Source organism: Cheilinus undulatus, linkage group 8, assembly GCF_018320785.1.
Source record: "Cheilinus undulatus linkage group 8, ASM1832078v1, whole genome shotgun sequence".
NCBI lineage: Eukaryota > Metazoa > Chordata > Actinopteri > Labriformes > Labridae > Cheilinus > Cheilinus undulatus.
The window spans coordinates 40848508-40869741 of NC_054872.1; the positions used below are offsets into that span (position 1 = coordinate 40848508).

The following is a 21234-nucleotide window of genomic DNA, read 5'->3' on the forward strand; positions in this document are numbered from 1 at the left end:
TTCCTGTTAAGTCCCTCTGTATGACACATACATACACAGTCACATCCGTTTTATAAAATTCTGTCAGGTCTCTATCCTCAAGCAATGCCATCCCACCAAAAGTTCACCCACTTGCAACAGTAGCATATATTATGAAGGGGAAATAATTTCTAGCCTAATACAACAGTAAAACTAACTGACTAACTACCTAACTAACTTACTACATAAATAAGTAAATAAATAAGTAAATAAATAAACGAATAACACCACCAGTTGAAACTAACTTTAGGCTTTAGTCTATGTATAGCATTGTGGAACAATTCTAAATAATACTAAGTTATTTACCCAGTCTGATGCCTGAATTAGTCCCAATTTAATGAAAAAAAATCCTAGAATCTGCTTTATATGTCAGTGTGTGCGCAGGATTCTGAGCCTGAGTTGCTCTAACAAAAAGGGGGAGGACCAAAGACCCGGAGGACTGCCTGAGACTTGCAAAAAAAAAAAAAAAAAAAGACCAAAAAGAAGAAAAAAACTTTTAAAGATAAAGAATAATAAACATAGAATAACATGAATGGAGTCCGTTAGCAATTCAGGCTATGATAAACACTTGTCGTTTCCATGGTGCATTATGTTCTTTAACTTCAACCTATTTTGTTTGTGTACAATCAAAATTATTATTACAATTATTTGTCATCAGCCTCTGAAGCAGCAACACGTCTAAGCTGGTGACTGTTGTTCTCGGATGGCCGCTTGGGGGCAGTAAAGGCTGCGGCCTCTGATGCGGCTTTGTTCTTCTTCGGTGCTTTTTCTCATGACGCGTTTCCGCCCTCGACTTCAACATGCTTCAAGCTAATGTGAAGCTATCAAAACATGCAGTAATTATTTAATTAGAAATAGTTTTTGGTTAAACATGAGATAGGTAATTTTACGTGGCTGCGCGTTTAATTTATTTTTTATACTTGCGGGTTTTGAGTGACGGCTAAAGCGAACATTTCATCTGTTGCTGGAGTTAGCAGAGTTAGCTAACTCACAGCCTCATCTACTACCATAACAACATCGTTGTTTGTGCGTTTTACAAGCGGTGAGTTGATGATAAAGTTATAATTTTAAAGGGAGCTTTTCAGCGCCCTCATTCATCAGTCTTAAGTAAAGAAGTAAAGGAAATAAAAACGGATTTCTGGACGTATTCGTAATTTATTAAAAGCAGTCAATAAAATAAACTTTTGGGCATATCATTTTCAGCAGCAGACAGGCTAAAAAAATGTTTATGCCAGAGAATATGTCTGCTTTTGACAACTAAGTATTCTAGCATAATATCGGTTATTGTGATTGAATGCATTGACATGTATAATGGTTCAATACATTATTCCTGAGTCAAAACATAAACGTGAGATAATAATAAAACAAAAACAATAATAATAGTGAGCTTTATTTATAGAGCACTTTTCTGAACAAGGTTACAAAGAGCTTCACGCAAAATACAAAGAGATGAAAGAATATCAGGAATATCAGTAAAAGGACACAAATATACAAGATTTTAAAGTTAAATAGAAAGTTTTGGTTTTATAATACAGTCATTACTTTATTGCGAATATACAAGGCCTGTGACTTACAAGTTTTCGTTAACAGTGATGTTTTGCTGAAATGCGTTATGTGAGGGCTTTAAATTGTGAATTTTTCTGTCAGTGGCTATTTTATTCATGTAACCGTAATTTATTTGTTGATAAAGTATGTTCAGTGTAGTTGCATAGTCAGTCATAATTGCCATAAAAGGAAAAATTGACAAACTTAGGTAGGTGACGTATTATATTAGACTAATAATGTATGTAAATAAAATGTTTTGGGAAAACAATACAGTCACTTGACACTTGCGTCTTTCGTTTGGGCATTGGCTCATTTGTTGTCAAACCAAATAAATAAAGCAACTTTGGTTGAAGCTGCAATCAGCACTTTTTGTTTAACCAAAATTCTTTCAGCTAATGTTCTGTGATTGTGATTTTTTTTGTTGTTTGCTCCCTAAACAGAAACCATGGCCAACCTAGAGCAGTGGGTGAATGACCGCCTCCATGACATCCTGGGCTTGAGTGACAGATATGTTTCTCAATTTATGATTGGGACTGCAAGAAAAGCTTCGAGTGCCCAAGACTTTGTGAGTCGTCTGGAGCAGACAGGAACAATTGACATCGACCAAAGTATAATCTCCTTTGCAGAAGAGCTCTTTGAAAAGGTACATTGATATATTATAAACATTAATGATGTAAACAATACAGGTAAGTGGTTAAATTTTCAAATGGGAAGTTTTTGGGGGAATAAAAGCTCTGACAACCTTTTGCCACTTTGTCTCGTAGATTCCTCGGAAGCAAGTTGTTGAGAAACCGTCCCGGGCGATGGAGCGGGAAGCTATAGAAATGGACAGGAAGAACCGGACATACACGCTACTGGAGGACAGTGACAGTGATGGAGAGGTTGTGAGAGAGAAACAGAAAGGCAAAAAGAAAACGAAGGACAAGGACAGAGGAAATAAGAGGAAGCACATCAGACAGAAGAAAGAGAGCGAGTCATCAAGTGAGGATGAAGCACCAAAAAGGTAATCCAGAGATTGCTGTTATTGTTTTATACGTTGTTGTAGCTGTTAATTATTTTTCTTTTTAGGTGCTGTCTGTGCCAAATTGTCTAAACATTAACAAATATGTCTGTGAAGTGCTAATAGAGATATTGTCTTATAGTGTTTACTAAGAACAGAGCTGAATGATTCTATCATTATTTTGTTAAAGAGCAGCTAAACCCCAGGTTTTAACTGGGACAAACAAGCAGTACAAAGTGTCTACCAGCAATGTGGAACAAGAGCAGAAACATCATAGATTAAAAATACGTTGACTTCTGCTATAAAAAGACAAATCTGGGTAAAGTGTGTTCTTTGGTATGATCTGTATGAAAGTACCAAATTTCCCTGAAAATTCAATAATCTTTGTCAGCTTTAACAAGATTAACTTTATCTTCATTATCCATGAAAGGCAGTTAGTTTATAGCCAGCAGTACCACACAAACATCAGACAAACTATTGAAAAAAATGGAAATAGAATGATCAATATTTACTCTAAACTTTTTATATTGTAGACAGTAGAAAAAAAGGAAAGAACAATGAAGTTTAAAAGTTTTTACGTGAGTATTGCAAAGATGCTAAGGTTTGACACATTTTTTAAAACTAATTCCAGGAGTAATCAAAGGGAGAACAAGTCTGTCAAGAAAGAGGAGGATGAAGAGGAGGAGTGGGAGAAGGAAGAGAGAGAGCGGCAGCTGGACATTGAAGAGAGAGACGCGTTTGCTGAGCGAGTGAAGCAAAAAGACAAAGACAAGACCCGCAACATCGCAGAGAGGACTGATAAAAAGGTGGGAGACAAGACAATTGAAACACTCCTCTGTGTTGTTTTCCAAGTAACTTAATATATCATGAAGGTTAACTCTTATACCTTCTGGTTTTCTTTGTCCAGGCTTATGAAGAAGCTCAGAAGAGGTTGAAGATGGCTGAAGAGGATCAGAAGAATATGGTGGGTTTTTCAGAGTTTCTCTATTGAAAAAAATGACTTAATTATTAAGTGGGAAATATTCGGTCATAACCACATATAGATGTCTCAATGTCATACCCATGGCTATAACAATTTGTTGTTTTCAGCAATAAAAAGAGTCTGTAACAGTGTAATAAAGGTTCTTCTCTCTCTCTCCAGTTGCCTGAGTTGAGGAAGCGTTCTCGCTGGGAGTATCTAAAGAAGAGAGAGGCAGAGAAGCTGGAGGACCTGGAGGCTGAGATCAAAGATGACGAGTACCTTTTCTCCACAGACGAGCTGACAGAAAGGGAGAAAAAAGATCTGGAGTACAAACGCACCCTTCGTGATTTGGCCAAAGATTACAAAAAGGCCGGAGCAAAGGAGCAGGAGGAGAGGAAGAACAGATACTACATGCCAGAAGAAAAGAGGAGCAAGGTAGGGGGCAGGGGTGTCACTCAGAAACAAAATATGCTGGGGCAGACAGCTCACAAAGATTTAATTGTTAAATTGTTTCTTTCTTTGCTGACCAGGAGGTGCCCCAGAGAGACCTGGAGCTGGAGGAGACTCCTATGGAACTGGGAGGAGAGCAGGGCCGCTGGGAGGAGGAGAGGCTGAAGACGGCATCCCTCAGCTTTGGGGCCAAGAGGGAAAGAGAGCAGGGGATGAAGCAGGAGCAGGACAAGTATCAGCTGATCCTGGAGGAGGATGAGATGATCGACTTTGTCAGCACAGCCATCACTATGAAGGGAACTCGCTCGGAAAAGGTGGGGTTTGTTTGATATTTTGTAGAACTTCAATGTAATAAGTGAGTTTTTACTTTTCATGAATTAAAATTCTGCCTCTGTTTATTCGCGTTCACGATTTTCATGCAGCTAAAGTATTAAAAACTAATCTGACCCCCAGTAAATTGAAGCAGTCTTTCCTGTTGAATCTGTTGTGTTCAGGATCAGGAGGCTCCAGCTCTTTCACAGGCAGAGCTAAACAAACAGTCCATGCAGGAGGTCCGCCGCAGTCTGCCCATCTTTCCCTACAGAGAGGACCTGCTGGCTGCCATCCACGAACACCAGGTCCTCGTCATTGAGGGGGAGACGGGCTCAGGAAAGACCACACAGATTCCTCAGTACCTCTTGGAAGATGTAAGTGCAAAATCTAATAACAGCATCGTATGCTCACTTGTTGGTTAGGTTGCAGTTTGATTAGGCTTGTAAGGCTCTGCAGATAAAATCTGATTGTCTCCACTTCTTTCATTTCTTCTTCTTTCATAATTTTGCTAAATAGTCAACACATTTTTAAGCAAGAAATTAATCAGCATTAAAGCCGTTGTAAAGACCGATTAAAACTGATTGATGATAGAGTTAGCCATTTTGGGAAGAAAGACTGTAAAAACGGATGGGTCTGTGTTTTAGTGGGGCAGAATAACTTCTCTGTGTTTCTGCTGATGAGACTATAGAAAGAAAAATGTTGATTACATTTTAAAAACAGTCACATATTACCCTTTGCATAGTTCAGATTTTCTTTGTTATCCTCTCTGCTATTATCACCTTTTAATGGCATCAGGAAATCTATCAGAACTATTTCTTCTGTAGTCCCAGTACTCACAATAGATCTCTGCTTCTTTCAAGATTTATCAAGCCTGAAGTGTAACTTATTAATACTCTAGAATAGATTAGGTAAATTTCATTTGTTGCTATTGTTAAATGTGGCAGCAGCAGTCTCAACACCTGTGCAAATATTTTAGACAATGAGAAGAAAATGTCATTAATAACATGAAAAAATGTCCCTTTTAGGGCTACACGAAAGGAGGTATGAAGATTGGATGCACGCAGCCTCGCAGAGTGGCCGCCATGTCAGTGGCAGCCAGAGTGGCACAGGAGATGAGTGTCAAGCTAGGAAATGAGGTGAGCTTTGCCTGATTATATATCCTTTATATATATCCTATATATCCTCTGATCCTATTTTAATCTAGTGCTGAGATTTTTCCTAACATTCTTTAATAACCAACGACAGTGTCACTTTTTCTTAAACAGGTGAAAGTGGAGAAAAAATGCGTGCTTTTAACGTAAAATGTTTGCTTCATTCAGGTGGGTTACAGCATTCGTTTTGAGGACTGCACATCAGAGAGGACGGTTCTCAAATACATGACAGACGGTATGCTGCTGCGAGAGTTTCTCACTGAGCCTGACCTGGCCAGCTACAGGTAATCCAAAGACATCAATGACTTCATTGTCCTTATGTGGTACTGCTCTATAACCTGCTTGAAGAAAAGGCAAAATTATTTCCAGTGGAAATTTCACCAATAAGGCACATAGCAGTACATCATGCCAGACATCAAAAGCAAATGAACAGAAATGTTGAAAGCGTTGACAAAAAATCCAAAAGGAAACAGCATACAAAAGCAGAGGAGTTTGTCCACGGGTTATATTTGGTTTAAGTGGATTGATTATTGCTTCCAGAAACTATGTGGATATTCTCCTTACATGCCAATTTCTCACGTCAGTGAACAAATATTATAGAAAGAAGTGCTTAATGTTTTCAAAAAGAGCATATTAGAGTTAAACAGACTCCCCACACTCTCTCTCTCTTCCTCTCCAGTGTGATCATCATCGATGAAGCCCACGAGCGCACACTGCACACGGACATCCTGTTTGGTCTCATTAAAGACATCGCCAGGTTCAGACCAGACCTGAAGGTGCTGGTGGCGAGCGCCACTCTGGACACCGAACGCTTCTCCTGCTTCTTTGATGATGCTCCGGTCTTCAGGATTCCTGGCAGGAGGTTCCCTGTGGATATCTTCTATACTAAAGTAGGAATTTCTAAGACGTAGTATCTCACAGGATTTAAATATTGTTGAGTTTATTGGTTAACAGGCCACTGCCTCACAAAAAACAACAGAAATGTAAAACCACCAGATGAAAATTTAAAGTTATTTCTATTTCTATTTTAAAATTGAAACAGATGAAACAGCTGTAGTGAGTATAGTTATAATCTTTGAGCAGGAGATTGAGAAAGGAGCAACTTAGATAGAAAATTTGAAAGATTCTCATGGTGAAACAGGTTCCCCAACCTTTTTGTTTTATCTGACCACAACTTTATCAGCTGAGCTAAGATAATAATACTTAGACTGATGTGGTAACTTGAGTTATACAACAACAATAATAGTATAAGAGGCAAGGCTTCAGCTTGGTGCCTGTCTGTTTTCAGTGACTGATTGGATGAAAAAAGCTGCATTTAATTAATCATTCATCTATTACTTTTAAGCTATGAACTTGGACTTCTCTGCTCATTTGCCACCTTATTGAAAGGACTATATATTCCAACATTTAATGTTTTTATCATATAAAATTACTGTTTATTCTTTCTAGATAGTTGAATAGCATTGCATTGTCTATCAAATGTGTAACCCATCCAGGAAGCAGGCTCTTGGATGGGAACCGACTCCTGTCATCCACATAAAAAGAGCTAGCTCATAGCAGCATGTTTGCAAACAACACATCACTATGACTCTCTGCTTGTCTTCTTAAACTGAGTTATTTCAGTCTAGCCAGCACCCCACACGGTTTATTTACTAAGTAGGATAACACCGTTTGTTTTAAAAGTGTGTTTATGTCAAAATGAGGGAGAGAATCTGTACCGCGTAGTACATAAATGGCATGCTTTTTGTTTATTTCTGCTTTCGCACATTTATTAAAGATTTTTTCGACCAATCAACAGACTGCATTGAGTCTTGCAATGACTCTAGGGTCATAAAGATACATGTAGTACTCCAACAGAAGGGGGGCAGAGTAGGACAGTACAGACCTTTTATATTGGGTACCTTTCCCAACTTTTTTACAGGGGGATGTGCAAATAACTTTTCTGTTAACTCGTGTCTGTATGTTTTGTTTTAAGGCTCCAGAGGCAGATTACCTGGAGGCTTGTGTGGTGTCGGTGCTGCAGATTCATGTCACTCAAGCTCCTGGAGACGTTCTAGTTTTCCTCACTGGACAGGTATTGTTTCAATCAAGAATTCAAATATTCAAGATTTCTGGAAATGGGAGTGTTTGAGACGGTGGCTCAGAGGTTTTCCTCTCCCACATGCTGAGGCAACAATGAATGTATATTTTTTTTCCCTTGGTTCAGACCAAATAAACTCAGATAAAGAAGTCAAACAGACATAAGTAATTTTGTTCGCTATTCAGTTATCACCAAAATAAATTGCTAAAAGGCAACTTTTTTGATTTTCATTCTTATGTTTTGTTACTCTTCAACTGTTTCCTTTGCAGGAGGAGATTGAGGCGTGTTGTGAAATGCTTCAGGAGAGATGCAGACGGCTCGGCTCAAAGATAGCAGAGCTGCTGGTACTTCCTATCTACGCCAACCTGCCATCAGACATGCAGGCCAAGATCTTTAATCCCACTCCTCCTGGAGCCCGCAAGGTGAGATTATGTCCCATACCTGATACAGTTATCAGAAATCTGAACTGCAACTTTACTTTTATTTGATTTTTAAAATTTTGTTTCTATCATCTCGGCTCTGGATGTAGATATGGTCATTCTTTGTAGCCATTAAAAAACACCATGTCTGCAGTCACAAGGCCAACCTCTAATTTTGCTTTTATTTACTCTTTTTTTTGTACCTTCTCTTCTTTTAATCTATGAATGTCAGATGTCTGTACCACATTTAAATGTGGTCATAAACCCATTATTTATGTATCATTACTATTTATTGCAACAGGCATTTTAGCTAATTCACTTGTCATAAATATTAACCTGGAAGACACGAAACAGTGATAGACTGTTATTAAAAAGACTTCTGTCTTTGAGGGATTCAGATATTTGAACAGCATCTCTGTTATCTGTTACATAATGAGCAGAAGCCTTAACATAGTTTGCTTTTATCAATGCTATTAAACACCAAAGGAGGCAGCTCAGTAGGAAACGTGTCATTTTTTGGAACGCTGCTGAAGGTTTGGTTTGAAGTATTTTTTGTTATTTTTCTGTTCCCCTTTTAGAACAGACAGATAAACTATTCATTTTTCTTAGTTTCAGGAGTTTTCTCTTTTATTATCTGTACCTCTGTGCTCTTTCTTCCAGGTGGTGGTAGCTACCAACATCGCAGAAACCTCACTGACCATAGACGGAATCATCTACGTCATCGACCCCGGCTTCTGCAAACAGAAGAGTTACAACGCCCGTACAGGAATGGAGTCACTCATCGTCACGCCCTGCTCACGGGTGACTGCCCTCTGTGTTTTTAATGTCTGTCTGGTAATGCTACACCACTAAGCAGTAGGTGTGCCTGCAGTGGTGTGCAGTAAAGATCAGCTCCTTATACTGTGGTGTATTTATTGAAAACAAAAAAAAGGGGGGGGGGTTGGGGGCCTGCTCTGAACAAGCAAATCAGTCAGAGGTCTGCATTATTTTGCTGCTCATTTATTCATTTATATTTGTTATTATGGGAGAGAAAGGCACATTAAACAGGCACACTTTACTGTTGAAATGGTGATTTCAGACTCTGTTTGACAGTTTACACATGAAAAAAAAGGCTCTGAAGTTTGAAAGTCTGCTTGTGGCTCTGCTCTCACTGTGTGAGTGTATGCAGTCGTGCGACTAAAATACCAAACATGCCAAAAATCTATCAAGCTGATTGTGCTGTGATCACCCATTGCATCCCTCTATAAACTGCACTACACACGACCTGTGATTGGACTAAAATTTGACCTGACTTCCAAGTGAGTCGTTAGTCGTGCAACCCAAAATTTGTGTCAGAATACTTATGTAGAATTGTCAATGTACCAGAATTTTAAATTTTGATATGATACAAGCAAAAATGATACAGAATCCATACGTACAGAAACAGAAGTCCCTTGACACTTTATCTTGGATTATTTCTGTTTTTGATTTCTTAAAAACTGTCAGTCTAACTCTATTTCCCTGTCTAAATAGCACAAAAGTATTTGCAAGGTTTCAGTACTGGAATTTTTGCTGGCACATTTGTGCAATTTAGACCGTGTGCAGGATTTTTCCTGCAATTTTAGATAATAGATGCCTTTTTTTGGCACTCTTCAATGCTATCATACCAATAAAACCACTTAAAAATACATTAAAATACAAGATAAAGACAACCAACCATATAAAGACAACCTCGACCATATACCATAGACGAACCATAAAATGCCTGTGACAGTTATCATAACTGTGTCTTAAACAAAAACAAAGACCAAAACCAAAGACTTTTTTTCTGCTAAGTTTGTTTTGTTTTACTTTGTTGGGCAAACACGTATTATCTTTTCAAGTCTTTTTGTCTGAGCGCATGGAAGCGCTTTTTAACGAGCAAGATTTTTGATGCTGTGCGTTTCTGTTACATTCCCAGGCTTCGGCCAACCAGAGAGCTGGCCGTGCGGGCAGAGTGGCTGCTGGGAAATGTTTTCGTCTTTACACAGCATGGGCCTTCAAACACGAGATGGAGGAAACGACTGTGCCTGAGATTCAGAGGACCAACCTGGGCAATGTCGTCCTGTTGCTGAAGAGTCTAGGTGAGTGAGTGGGTTTAATGTGATAAATGTTAAAATTCAGGAATGTAATAATTCTGAAAATGAGGGCCTTAGTAGTACTTATGTTCCCCTTCCTTCTCCTTGAAATGTGACTGAAACGTCTTACAAACTACATGTTGATGATATTTCTCAGAGATGGTGTAACGCCTGAAACACTGAAAGCTTTTTAAAATCTTATTGAACCTCACACCACTGAAAAATCTGGCAAGATAATCTTTAAAATCATCAGATCATGGGGTCTTTGCTGACTTTTTTCTTAATAATAATCTTTATTGATAGAGTACTTTTCAAAACAGAGTTACAAAGTGCTTCACAGGCAACAGAGACAACAACACAGATAAAACACCAGTAAAATCAGGCAGCAAGGTGGGTACAGGTAAAAAAACATCAAAACATGTTAAGCTCAAATAAATTCAGGTAAATAAAAGCAGTTAAAACTAAAGTAAAATCAGGAAAGGCTCTTCAGTGAAAGTATGTTTTAAGAAGAGACTTAAAATAAGTCACTGACTCAGCCAGTCAGATTTCCGTAGGCTGGGTGTTCCCGAGCCTCGGGGCCTCGACTGAAAATGCCCCGTCCTAGTCAGGGGAATCAGACCCAAACTTTGCATGATTATCTTGTAAAGTTGGATCTTTCTAAAGACTTCCAGATTGATGATATTTTCTTTCGAATCTGACCATTAAAACAAACCAGTTTGTCTAACTAGTGACTTCCCCTGCCCAATAAAAACTCTAAATTTTTCCCTAAATCAGCCGTTAAATATGTTAACTTAACAGCGTTAAACTGATGCATCCTCACACTTACACATCAGCTGTTAACACTGGTATTGCTAGTTTGTGTCCTCATGGGCAGATGTCTTTCAAGTAGGGATGCATGGTATTGGATTTTTGCAGATGTCCGATATGCTGATATTTCCAAATATTTTTTTAGCTGATACCAATATTTAAATATGTTTTTCAGATCTGGAACTTCAGACCTTTTAATACACTTTGGGTTTCAGAGTGAATAAAGAAATGAGATTTAGTCCTTAAATCACACTTTTAAGTTTAAAGAATGAAGATAAATAAAGAAAAAGATCTCAACTGACACAGGTCTGTTGGTCTGGCCTAAAGCGCAACTGATTGTTAGTATGTAAGGACAAAATTTGCAGTCCATATATGCTGATATGCTTGCAGCCAACATGTTGGATGGACATATCTGCAGAAATTTTAATATCTGCTGATACCTATATCAGGCTAAGGATATCGTGCATCCCTACTTTCAAGTTGAATGATTTCACGGATACCGATGTTTTACTATAACTATCATGAATCCCTTTTAAAATGATGATATTGCTTACATTTAAGCCATTAACATGAAATGTGTTGCTGTTGTTGTGCAGTAAACTGAAAGCTTTTTGCTTGCAGGAATCAACGACCTCATTCACTTCGACTTCATGGACCCTCCCCCTCATGAGACTCTGGTTTTGGCGCTGGAGCAGCTCTACGCTCTGGGAGCTCTAAACCACCTGGGAGAGCTGACAAAGGTACAGACTAAGCCGCACTGAACAAATTCTCTCCACATTTGAAGCACTTTTAGTCAGACAGAAACCACTAATGTTTTGTCTGGTTATGCATGCTAATTATTTGCTCTTACATATAAAGTACATGGACATTTTCCTTAATAGCTTTTCTAGTAGGCAAAAAGAGACGCATATTCCTCTGTCTAAATCTGCATCACATCTGCTCTCTAATCGTGTGTTTTTCATAACATCACACATCACATACCTGAGGCTTATCTGCCTGCATCATGGCTTCACTTCCTTGATCTAAAAAGCTGACAAATGTGAGCGATAAACCATTATGTTTACAGATTCAAGATTTTATTTCTGAGCAGATAGTGTCAAAGATAAGAACATCATGGTTAATTTATATTTCACTGTTTTGTTTTTAAAAATTTGCTATTATTCTTTAATGCATTTTGTTGTTGTTTCTGTTTGCTTAAATTTTTCTTTCTTTTTAGGTATTTAGATACCTTTAACTGAACCTTAAGAGTTATTTCAGATGTTTTGCCTAAAGCTCATACTATTGAATAAATGAATTAAGTCTTTTTAAACATTTTTGTGTATTTTTTGTCTTTCTGGCTTCAGCTGGGACGCAGGATGGCTGAGCTACCGGTGGACCCCATGCTGAGTAAGATGGTCCTAGCCTCTGAGCAGTAAGTTTCTGGCTTGACGCTACCATAAAACTTTATTAAATGCTACTTTCGAAAGTGTTTCTCAATACTGTCAGAAGCGTGGCATGTTGTAAACAAACTAGAAGTGTTGGTCTCCATACAAGGACACATTTGGGGCATTTTTTTCCTAGTTCTTTGTTGTGCTGTAAGCGTTTGGGATCAAGAGAGTTCCTCAGGTTTGAAGCTTTTAATAAAACTGTCTTAGCTTATTGTTTGCAGGAGAGACAGGCTGGGATATCTGTCTGCCTCACAAGGTTATGAAATAAGGAAATCTGGGCAAACAGTAAGGCGTGAAATAAACAGCATGAGCCCTGGAAGAGGAACTGGAATATGTTTTGTAAAAGTGGGCTTTAAGATCAATTGTCCAAGCAGGAGGGGTTCAGTAATGATCAAGTCAAGTCAAAGGTTATTCATCTAGGAAATTTAAAACAATCTCATTTAACCACATTGCTTTACAGGTTTAAAACTCTATATTAACAAATAATATGAATAAAATGAACAATAAATTACCCAAGATGAAAGATAATGATGTGTGAGACTATTATGAACTTCTAATTGATATTGAGATATTTGATCAAAATTTAAATATCTTCTTTAGATTTCTATCATGGAATTCCCTCTTAGGGATGCAAAAGTGCATTTTTTATGATGTAAGGTTTGCAATCCAGTGTGAGTGTAAAAAATTAATTCCACATATTCAGACATACAGTTTTGCAGAATTAAAATGAGTCAAGCGGATTTAAAAGCCTTCTTATTTCAGGAAGAATTTCAAATGAATTTTTGCATACTATTGAATAATATTCTGCCCCATGACATCTTGAATTTTTGATGTTTTTCAAGATGGTTTGAGGGATTCTTGGCCATATTTTAGTAAAACTAGCATGTAGGTTACACAGCTTTAAAAGAACAGAGTTGTTTTAGTGTTTTACTTTATTTACTGCCGTTTTATTGTAAGCTATGGGACTTTTTATGCCAACCCAGCAGTATACCCAGCCATTTTAATTCTAAATACTTGGTGTGTGAATTCTATTGAAAGTCTCTTAACACAGTCTTTTTTCCCAGTGTGTTCATCTGGTTGTCTGGAAGAGTCAGGAACAGTCTGAACCATATTTTAAAAGTTTGCCTTTTCCCGAATATAAGTTTTACTTTTGGAGTCCATTTGAAGTACTTGAGCTTCCTGTGGGAGGAACATGTGGTCCAGAATGCTTTAGGAGAACTAAATCAACCCAGCCACATTCAGCTTTCTCTAATGCCCTCTGGATGGCGCTATCCCTCCCCAAGGAAAATTAACAGATACTCAGAGTTGTGATTGGATCATGGTTGCTTCACACTTAGGTAACCTTTAAGCTTCTTGTTAGTCTTTATTTTTATGATTTTTATGAAAAATAAAGTAGTCTGAATCAGAATCATGTAAGTGAAACAAGGAGGTTACTGGATAAAGATGGCTCATTCCATCATTCTGACATGGTTTAAAACAAAATCCTCAGACCAAACAACTTGTTTAGTAAATACATGGGAGTTTAAGCAAAAAAGCCTCTAATAACAGCTTGATTGGAGCTCATTTTATTTCTGACTTAATCCTGTCTTTCTCTGAAAACTTCTACATTTCTTTTTATTTCTGTCTCATTTCAGATACAAATGTTCAGAGGAAGTGTTGACGATAGCGGCCATGCTGTCCGTGAATAACTCGATTTTCTACCGGCCCAAAGACAAGGTGGTGCACGCTGACAATGCCAGAATGAATTTTGTGGTTCCAGGTGGAGACCACCTGGTGCTGCTGAATGTCTACACACAGGTGAGAGCACATCTACTCAATAGCAGTAAGAGCTCAGAAGATTATAAATATCTAAAAATTACAAATTTCTCTCTGAGGCTTGTAATATAAAAAATATGAGAGGTGTTTGTTTGAGCTCTTTGTTAGAGTAAGAGATAGAGTTGTACTGTCTTTGACCTTTACACAAGTGTTATATGTAAACACAGTTAAACAACTCGTCCATCATCAACAGAGATCAGATACAACATTTAAACACTTTCTAACTTAACTCTGGGATTTTCCAGATAAAAGTCAAATAGTGCTAGGCGGTTTTTCAAGTTTGGATTTCAATTACAATTTTGGCTTTCTGTGATCATAAAAACAAGGTCATTGATAACTAATCCGCTGCTGTGCTACATGCCATATTATTCTTGTTTTGTCCTTTGGTTTGCCATTTGGTAAACATTTCATTATGATGTTTTGGCCATGAAAATAACTTTCTTTTGTTCAACGTTGTTGTGTGTCATTACGTTACATAATTAGGCTTTAATCATCATTTATTGCTTGTTTTAAGTGTTATGGGTGTTGAAGTTGTATGCATGCAATGCAGATGTTGAAAAACCAATGAGTAAATCCTGTTTAATAATTGTGATGTCAATATCAGTCAAAATGATGGTGAGTTGGTAGAGTGGAGGACTTCAGTGGATACTCCAGTGAGAATGGTGGCACAGGAGTCATTAGGTCGCTGGTTCATATCCGGCTCAAAGGAGAAGCTTTTGAGCTTGATAGCTCAGTGGTTTACATCTGACTCTGTTACAGGATTAGGATTTGAATCCTGGTCAGAGCATTATGAATATCCAGTGTGGGCCCTTGAATATTCCAGGACAGGAACACCTGTCCCACATGTGCGTCACTTTGGATAAAAGCGTCTGCTAAATTACATCGGAACTTGTAACTCAATGATTTTTTTGCTATAATCAAGCAGCCCTAAAGTCAAAAGACTAGTAGTTTAAGTATCAGAAATGTTTTATTAGTTAGTGTTTTTCAAAGTGTTTTATAATCTACATTACCAATATTTATGTGACCTGTACAATTATTATTATTATTACGAGTTCACAAAGAGGAGGGATTGTCCCTTCTGTAATTTATTTGTATAATTCCAGGAGCTGACACATTATACCTTTATTCATGAGATAACAGTGTAATGTTGAAACTAAGACCAATGCAACTACTTACAAGTATTTCACCATAAAAATAACTGTTTGATTCAATAAGGCATAACCTCAGGTGACCATTGATATTGCAGTTTATTCTTTTGGAATAATAAATGTACCGAAATTACATTAAATTCATCCTAAAACTGTGTAGATATTCCACGGTTTTCAGTCCAATATTGGCACTTAGATAAAAGTCAGAGATTGCCCCAATCAATAGGATTAAATCTCTGTTGAAAATGAGAGGTTGTACAACTTTTTGTCTTCAAATATCCATTTAGACACACAGTGGAGAAATATCACAGAACCTGAAAGTCTGTCAGTCCAGCACGTACATTTTAGTCTCGTCTCTGTAACCAAAGGTAAATTACTTTAATCAGAGTTTGTGTCACCAGTAATCTATTTTAAGCCTCGTCCCGCCTTACTCGTTGAATTTAAGGTAATCTATGAACATTTTTCATCACCGTTTTTGTTAACAATATTAACACTGACTTGACTATTTTTTGTGTGATCACTGTATCAAACAAACGTTGCCTTCCTTACACTCCAATGTTTTAGTAGAATGTTAAGCATGACTGAAAAAATGCTCATACATTTATGCAGACTATATTGTCTTTTTTCTGTTTTCTGTTTCTATAACATATTTTATGGCTCCTGCTTTTACCTTCTGACCCATTGTTGGGCCAGAGCCACAGGTTAGGAATCCCTGTTTTACTGACTCTGGGTTTGTAGCTCTGTGATATTTGTTCCTTAAAACCAAGATATTTTCATTCATGCTGTCTTTCTCCCTCAGTGGGTGGAGAGCGGTTACTCTACTCAGTGGTGCTACGAGAACTTCATCCAATTTCGCTCCATGAGACGAGCGCGGGATGTCCGGGACCAGCTGGAGGGTCTGATGGATCGCATCGAGGTGGAGGTGGTCAGCTCCCAAGGAGACAACTTGCCCATTCGTAAGGTTTGTGATATTCAGTTAGAGCAACTTTAAACAGATAACAACAAGCAGCATTTGTTTATTTACTTTTTGTTTCTTTTTTATGAAATGTGCTTCTAGAATTATGCTTATATTAAATCTACATTTTGACACAACCAAAGTAGTGTGATATTTTTAATAATTCAGATTCTGTATTAAACAAAGTTGTCTTGATTCATAGTAATGAAGCAAATACATTGGAATTTAAGAGTTTGCATTCCCAGCTCCATGTTTACATGTTTACAGGTCAAGCCCTAGTCATTCCAGAAAGTTTTATACAAATAATGCAACGAGCTGGGCTTTGATATCAGGGAAAAACCTCAGAGTTTAGAGCTGCAAGTACAGTAGTGTAAAACAGCATGTAAGGCCAACCAAAAGAATGAAAAACAAGGTGAAGGGAACACCTTTTAGGTCAAATAAACTCAATATTTGACTCTTGTTGAACACAGGTAACTTAACCTAAGGCTTTATTGACTGTTTCAGTGTTGACCCAGATGATAGCAGATCATATAATGCGCATAAAAGACTGAAGGCTTCTTTCTCTGGCTTTTATATTTGACTACTTCATGATCATATTTTTGTTGTTTTCAAAGATTACATTATTAATTTGTCTTCATGTCAAACATACTCTCCCTTAAAGCCTCAGTTTTTTAAATAAAATTTTTTTGACTGGCTGAAGCTTACAATCCAGGCCAGTGGCTCTCAAGTGGTGGGGTTGTGACCCAAAAGTGGGTCACAAACAAACAAGAAAAAAAAAAAAGTGGCATAAAATCTATAATATATGGAAGCCCTAAGTGGATACTCATCCATGCTTTTTATTATACTTACTTTTCCGGTGATAACAAGTACATTTCAGTCTCCAATCTCATTCTCTCAAGATTTCCAATTATTTATCTAATTTTCTTTGGATAACAAAGCTGGTTTTCCCAAGATAACAAAGTAATTCCTCACAAATTCACTGCTGTCCACAGAAAGGGAGTAAAAATTAAATGAATGAATGCATGCTTTTTGTATCTGTGCACTTTTTAACATGTTTGAGTTGTCCTATCCCTTTGTTCAGTCGTGTTTTGTTCCATTTAAGGTCCAAATTGCTTCATTTTTCATAAAATAAATTGAAGCAATTGAGGAATGTTAAAACATTTGGGTTGCTATTTCTGATAAGGGGGTAGTGGTGGGTCCTGATGCCCAAACAGTTGAGAACCACTGATCCAGGGGATTTATCTGCTGGTCAATACCTGGCTCTTTTGGAAGTACAAGTTGCTGCATATCTGCAAACATGTGTTTGTGAGGATCTTGAAGTCATTGTCTCTTTATTCAAGCTGTGCACAGAATCTCACACAACACAGGGTTATGGGAGAGGATCTCCCCGAACAGAGAGATCCAACAGTATTTAAGCTTAGTAGGATATGTCAAGCCTGCCTAGCAGTTTACTTCTTTGTAGCATGGAGAAGACTCTGTCAAAACTTCTCCTCTGTAGAAAGAAAGAATCATTACATGAGCAGAGTAACATAAAGTGTTCATTTTGTGAGCACAAGGCCAAGAAGGCCAGCATAATCATGTAGTAAAAAAAAAAAAGCGCAGTATTTTTTTCATCAGATTGCAAACACAACAGTTTAAGCTGTAAATCATGAATAAACAGAGGCTGTGTGAATGACCTTGTCATATCAGGGTCAGTGTGGGCTGTGAACACACCCCCTAAACTATCTGAGATAAGGACGGACGTTTGTTTTACTGTAAGTCTTTTCATCACGCGTGGGGGTCAAAAATCATCCTGTTCAGAGGACAAAAATCAAATTAACCTTCTTTTTTATTTACATTTTAATAAAACATCATTTTATTGTCACTTTTCTATGGTGCAATAAGCCCGTAGTTAAACAATTCAAGTAGCTCCAGCAGCACTGTGTCTGCTGTCAAGAGCGAGGGCGGCACAGAGGTCTCTGCTCACATGACAACAGAAGAAAAAAGGAATAGGTCACGTAAAGTTTTTTAGTTTATTTTTAAGTCATAGTGACAAATGAAGCTTTGCCTTTCACCCTGGATGATTACTGTGTGACGGATGTTTTCTCTCTGCTGAATCACACTGTCTTAAAGCATCAGGTGTGTTGGCACACCTGGCCTAGTTTACAGCTGGTGTGAAGAGCTTGTGTGCTTCTGTAAAAACAGTTTGAAAAGTAGGTCTGGATGCGGAGTGTGGAGGAGTAACTTGTTGTATTAAGGAGTGTATGCAAGTATTTCTTTTCCCATAGGAATTTCTGTTTTCTGATCCTGTGTTGTAGTTTATTCTTCTCAGTGCCTCAAAAATATAATCCAGTATACACTTGATCACTTTATTAGGTACACCCTTTCAGCTGCTCATTACTACAAATATAAAATCATTCAGTTACATGGCAGCAACCAATGCTTTCAGGCATGTATAGGGCATTCAGGAAGTATTCATCCCAGTTGAAAAATATGTTTTTATTCTCACTTATCTACACTCAGTACCCATGATTACAAATTGAACAAAGATTTTTTTTTTTTCAAATTTATGGGAAATAAAAAACTGAAATATCCCATTGACATAAATATTCAACAGTTGAAATGTGGAGTCCACCTGTGGTAAATTTAATTGATTTGACATGGTTTGGAAAGTCACATGGCTCTCTATGAAAGCTGGCAATGTGTATCAGGGCAAAAACCAAGCCATGAGGTCAAAAGAGATTTTTGCAAGGCACAGATCTGGGGAAGGCTACTAAAGATGTTCTGCTGCACAGAAAGTTCCCAAAAGCTCAGTGGTCTCCATAATTCTCAAATGGAGGAAGTTTGGCACAACCAGGACACTTTAGAGAGCTGGTAGCCTGGTGAAACTGAGAATTCAGGGGAGATGGGCCTTAGAAAAAGAGGTGACCAAAAACCTGATGGTCACTCTGACTGAGTTCCAGAAGGACAACTATCACTGCAGCTCTCCATTGATCTGTGCCTATGGCAGAGGCAGGTCAGATCGTCTGTTTCAAAATTAATCTCATCTTTATATTAGCTGCTGAATGCACGCATTAGATTTAAACTACATCGCAGATATCTGTGCATCCCTGTACAAATTATCTGATATTATTGCTTTCTTGTCATGTCTGTGTAGGTTCTCATTCATCCAGGTCATGGTTATCCGAGTCTTCATCAAGAGGGTAGCTGGACTTGATTAAGGTTTTTCAAGACGTCTTCAAGAATCCCAGTCAAGTCCAGTTGCTCTCTTGAATAGATTTGGATTTCTTATTGTTATTATTTCTCTCTTTCATTTTCTTGTAAATCTCTCAGAATAAAAGAAAAATAATAGAAAATGCAAGGCAAGAAGAGATAAAAAATGAGCTGTTTACATTTCTACATTTTTAATCACAAAAACCTACTTGTGCACCTACTAGTATTATTGATTTAATTCTAATTTCTTTGCCTTTTCACATTCTCTTGTAACATCCTGCTCTTTCTGCTTGCAGTGCTCTTTTTGAGCTCTCATGCTCTTCTTTCTTTCCTGCTCTGTGATAAATCAAACATTTATGAATCTCTCCCCCTCTGTTTTCCCTCTCCAAGGCGGTGACTGCAGGATATTTCTATCACACAGCACGGCTGAGTAAAGGCGGCTACAAGACTGTGAAGCACCAGCAGACGGTCTACGTCCACCCCAACAGCTCTCTGTTTGAGGAGCAGCCCCGCTGGCTCATCTACCACGAGCTCGTCTTCACCACCAAAGAGTTCATGAGACAGGTCGGCCTGCTAACTATCCGACAGCGTTTACCTTTAAAGTTCTTTACATCCCGCTCAAATATTTGCAGTGTTTGTATGTGCTGTTTGTTTCTCAGAAGCTTGCGTGCTAATGTGAAAAGGTGTTAAATTCTTAAACATATCTTTGAACATAAAGGTAGTCACACTGTTCAAAAGTCCAGGAAAGCTGTAGAATTCCTGCTTACCAGAATGACAAGTCAAAAATAAGGAAGTGTGATACCTTGTTTCTGTGAAACATTTTATAACATATCTGCCCGTATGATCATATCAATTGAACTCTATCTCCCTGTGCACGCAGGTGATCGAGATAGAGAGCAGCTGGCTGCTGGAGGTGGCTCCTCACTACTACAAGAGCAAAGAGCTGGAGGACAGCAGCAGCAAGAAGATGCCCCGCACACAGGGGAAGACGAAAGAGGAGCTGGGATGAAAAGCAACAAAGATCAGGTCCCCATGCAACACCTGGCACAAAGATCCAGTCCCTGGCTCCATAAGTTGAAATAATAATAGAAGAATGACTGGGAAAGGTCGATAATCACTTAAGAATACAGAGGGAACCTGTGGAAAATGTTCCTCACGAGAACATGTCTGCTGCAGCCTGATAATGCATGCAGCGTCTGCAGAAACCACTCTACACATGAACATACAAATCAGAGTGGTGGATGCAGGGAAGTGGGTCACACATCAACTCACTGGTTTAATGATAAACCTGCAGGGATGTTTGGAACACAATGAGGAAACATTCATGCACTTGGAGTTGAATTTCCTGCTTTTTATCAGCTCATTAATGAACGTGAGACCTTTGTGTTTGTTTCTCATGCTCGCGGACTTCCTTGAATAAAGGTGCTTTGTCAGATAATTTCACTAATATGTGAAGGAGTGGCACTGTTAAAGACTGTAAATAGATGATGAGTAAGAAGCCTCCACCAAGCGGGAAAAGATTTTCAAACACTGAGTTTCCTTCACGTGTGAGGCTCCTTATCGTGTTTATTTTCATTTTTTCTAGAGTAATAAAGTTTTACAATCATTTGTGTTTCTTCGTTGGTTTGCAGCTAAATTATTAGTCATCACCTTGCCTCTGCCTTTCCGCTACCTTTTTATTGTTTGATTGCATCAGGAAGTCTAACAAGTTAAATTTAGATCGAGTATTTGAATAACTTACCATTATCCCTCAACTCTACTGTCATGTTCTTAAACTGACAATTTCTCTTTAAAGATACTTTACTAAATCAAAGTTTCTGCATAGAAAAGAATCAATCTTCTAACCAAACACATATCT

The 21234-nt window shown here is 38.0% G+C and overlaps 1 protein-coding gene across 1 annotated transcript; it reads left to right on the forward strand.

The window, feature by feature from the left end:
- The first annotated feature begins 800 nt into the window (after positions 1-800).
- Positions 801-20968, forward strand: dhx16 (DEAH (Asp-Glu-Ala-His) box polypeptide 16). Its single transcript, XM_041793500.1, has 21 exons — positions 801-1060; positions 2004-2206; positions 2328-2566; positions 3195-3369; positions 3471-3527; positions 3705-3959; positions 4055-4288; positions 4469-4660; positions 5312-5422; positions 5606-5721; positions 6117-6327; positions 7413-7511; positions 7787-7939; positions 8597-8737; positions 9876-10038; positions 11461-11579; positions 12183-12250; positions 13901-14063; positions 16029-16190; positions 19767-19940; positions 20257-20968. The coding sequence occupies exons 2-21, from the start codon at positions 2009-2011 to the stop codon at positions 20383-20385; spliced, it is 3159 nt and encodes a 1052-aa protein (XP_041649434.1). The 5' UTR covers positions 801-1060; positions 2004-2008; the 3' UTR covers positions 20386-20968.
- The last annotated feature ends 266 nt before the right edge of the window (positions 20969-21234 follow it).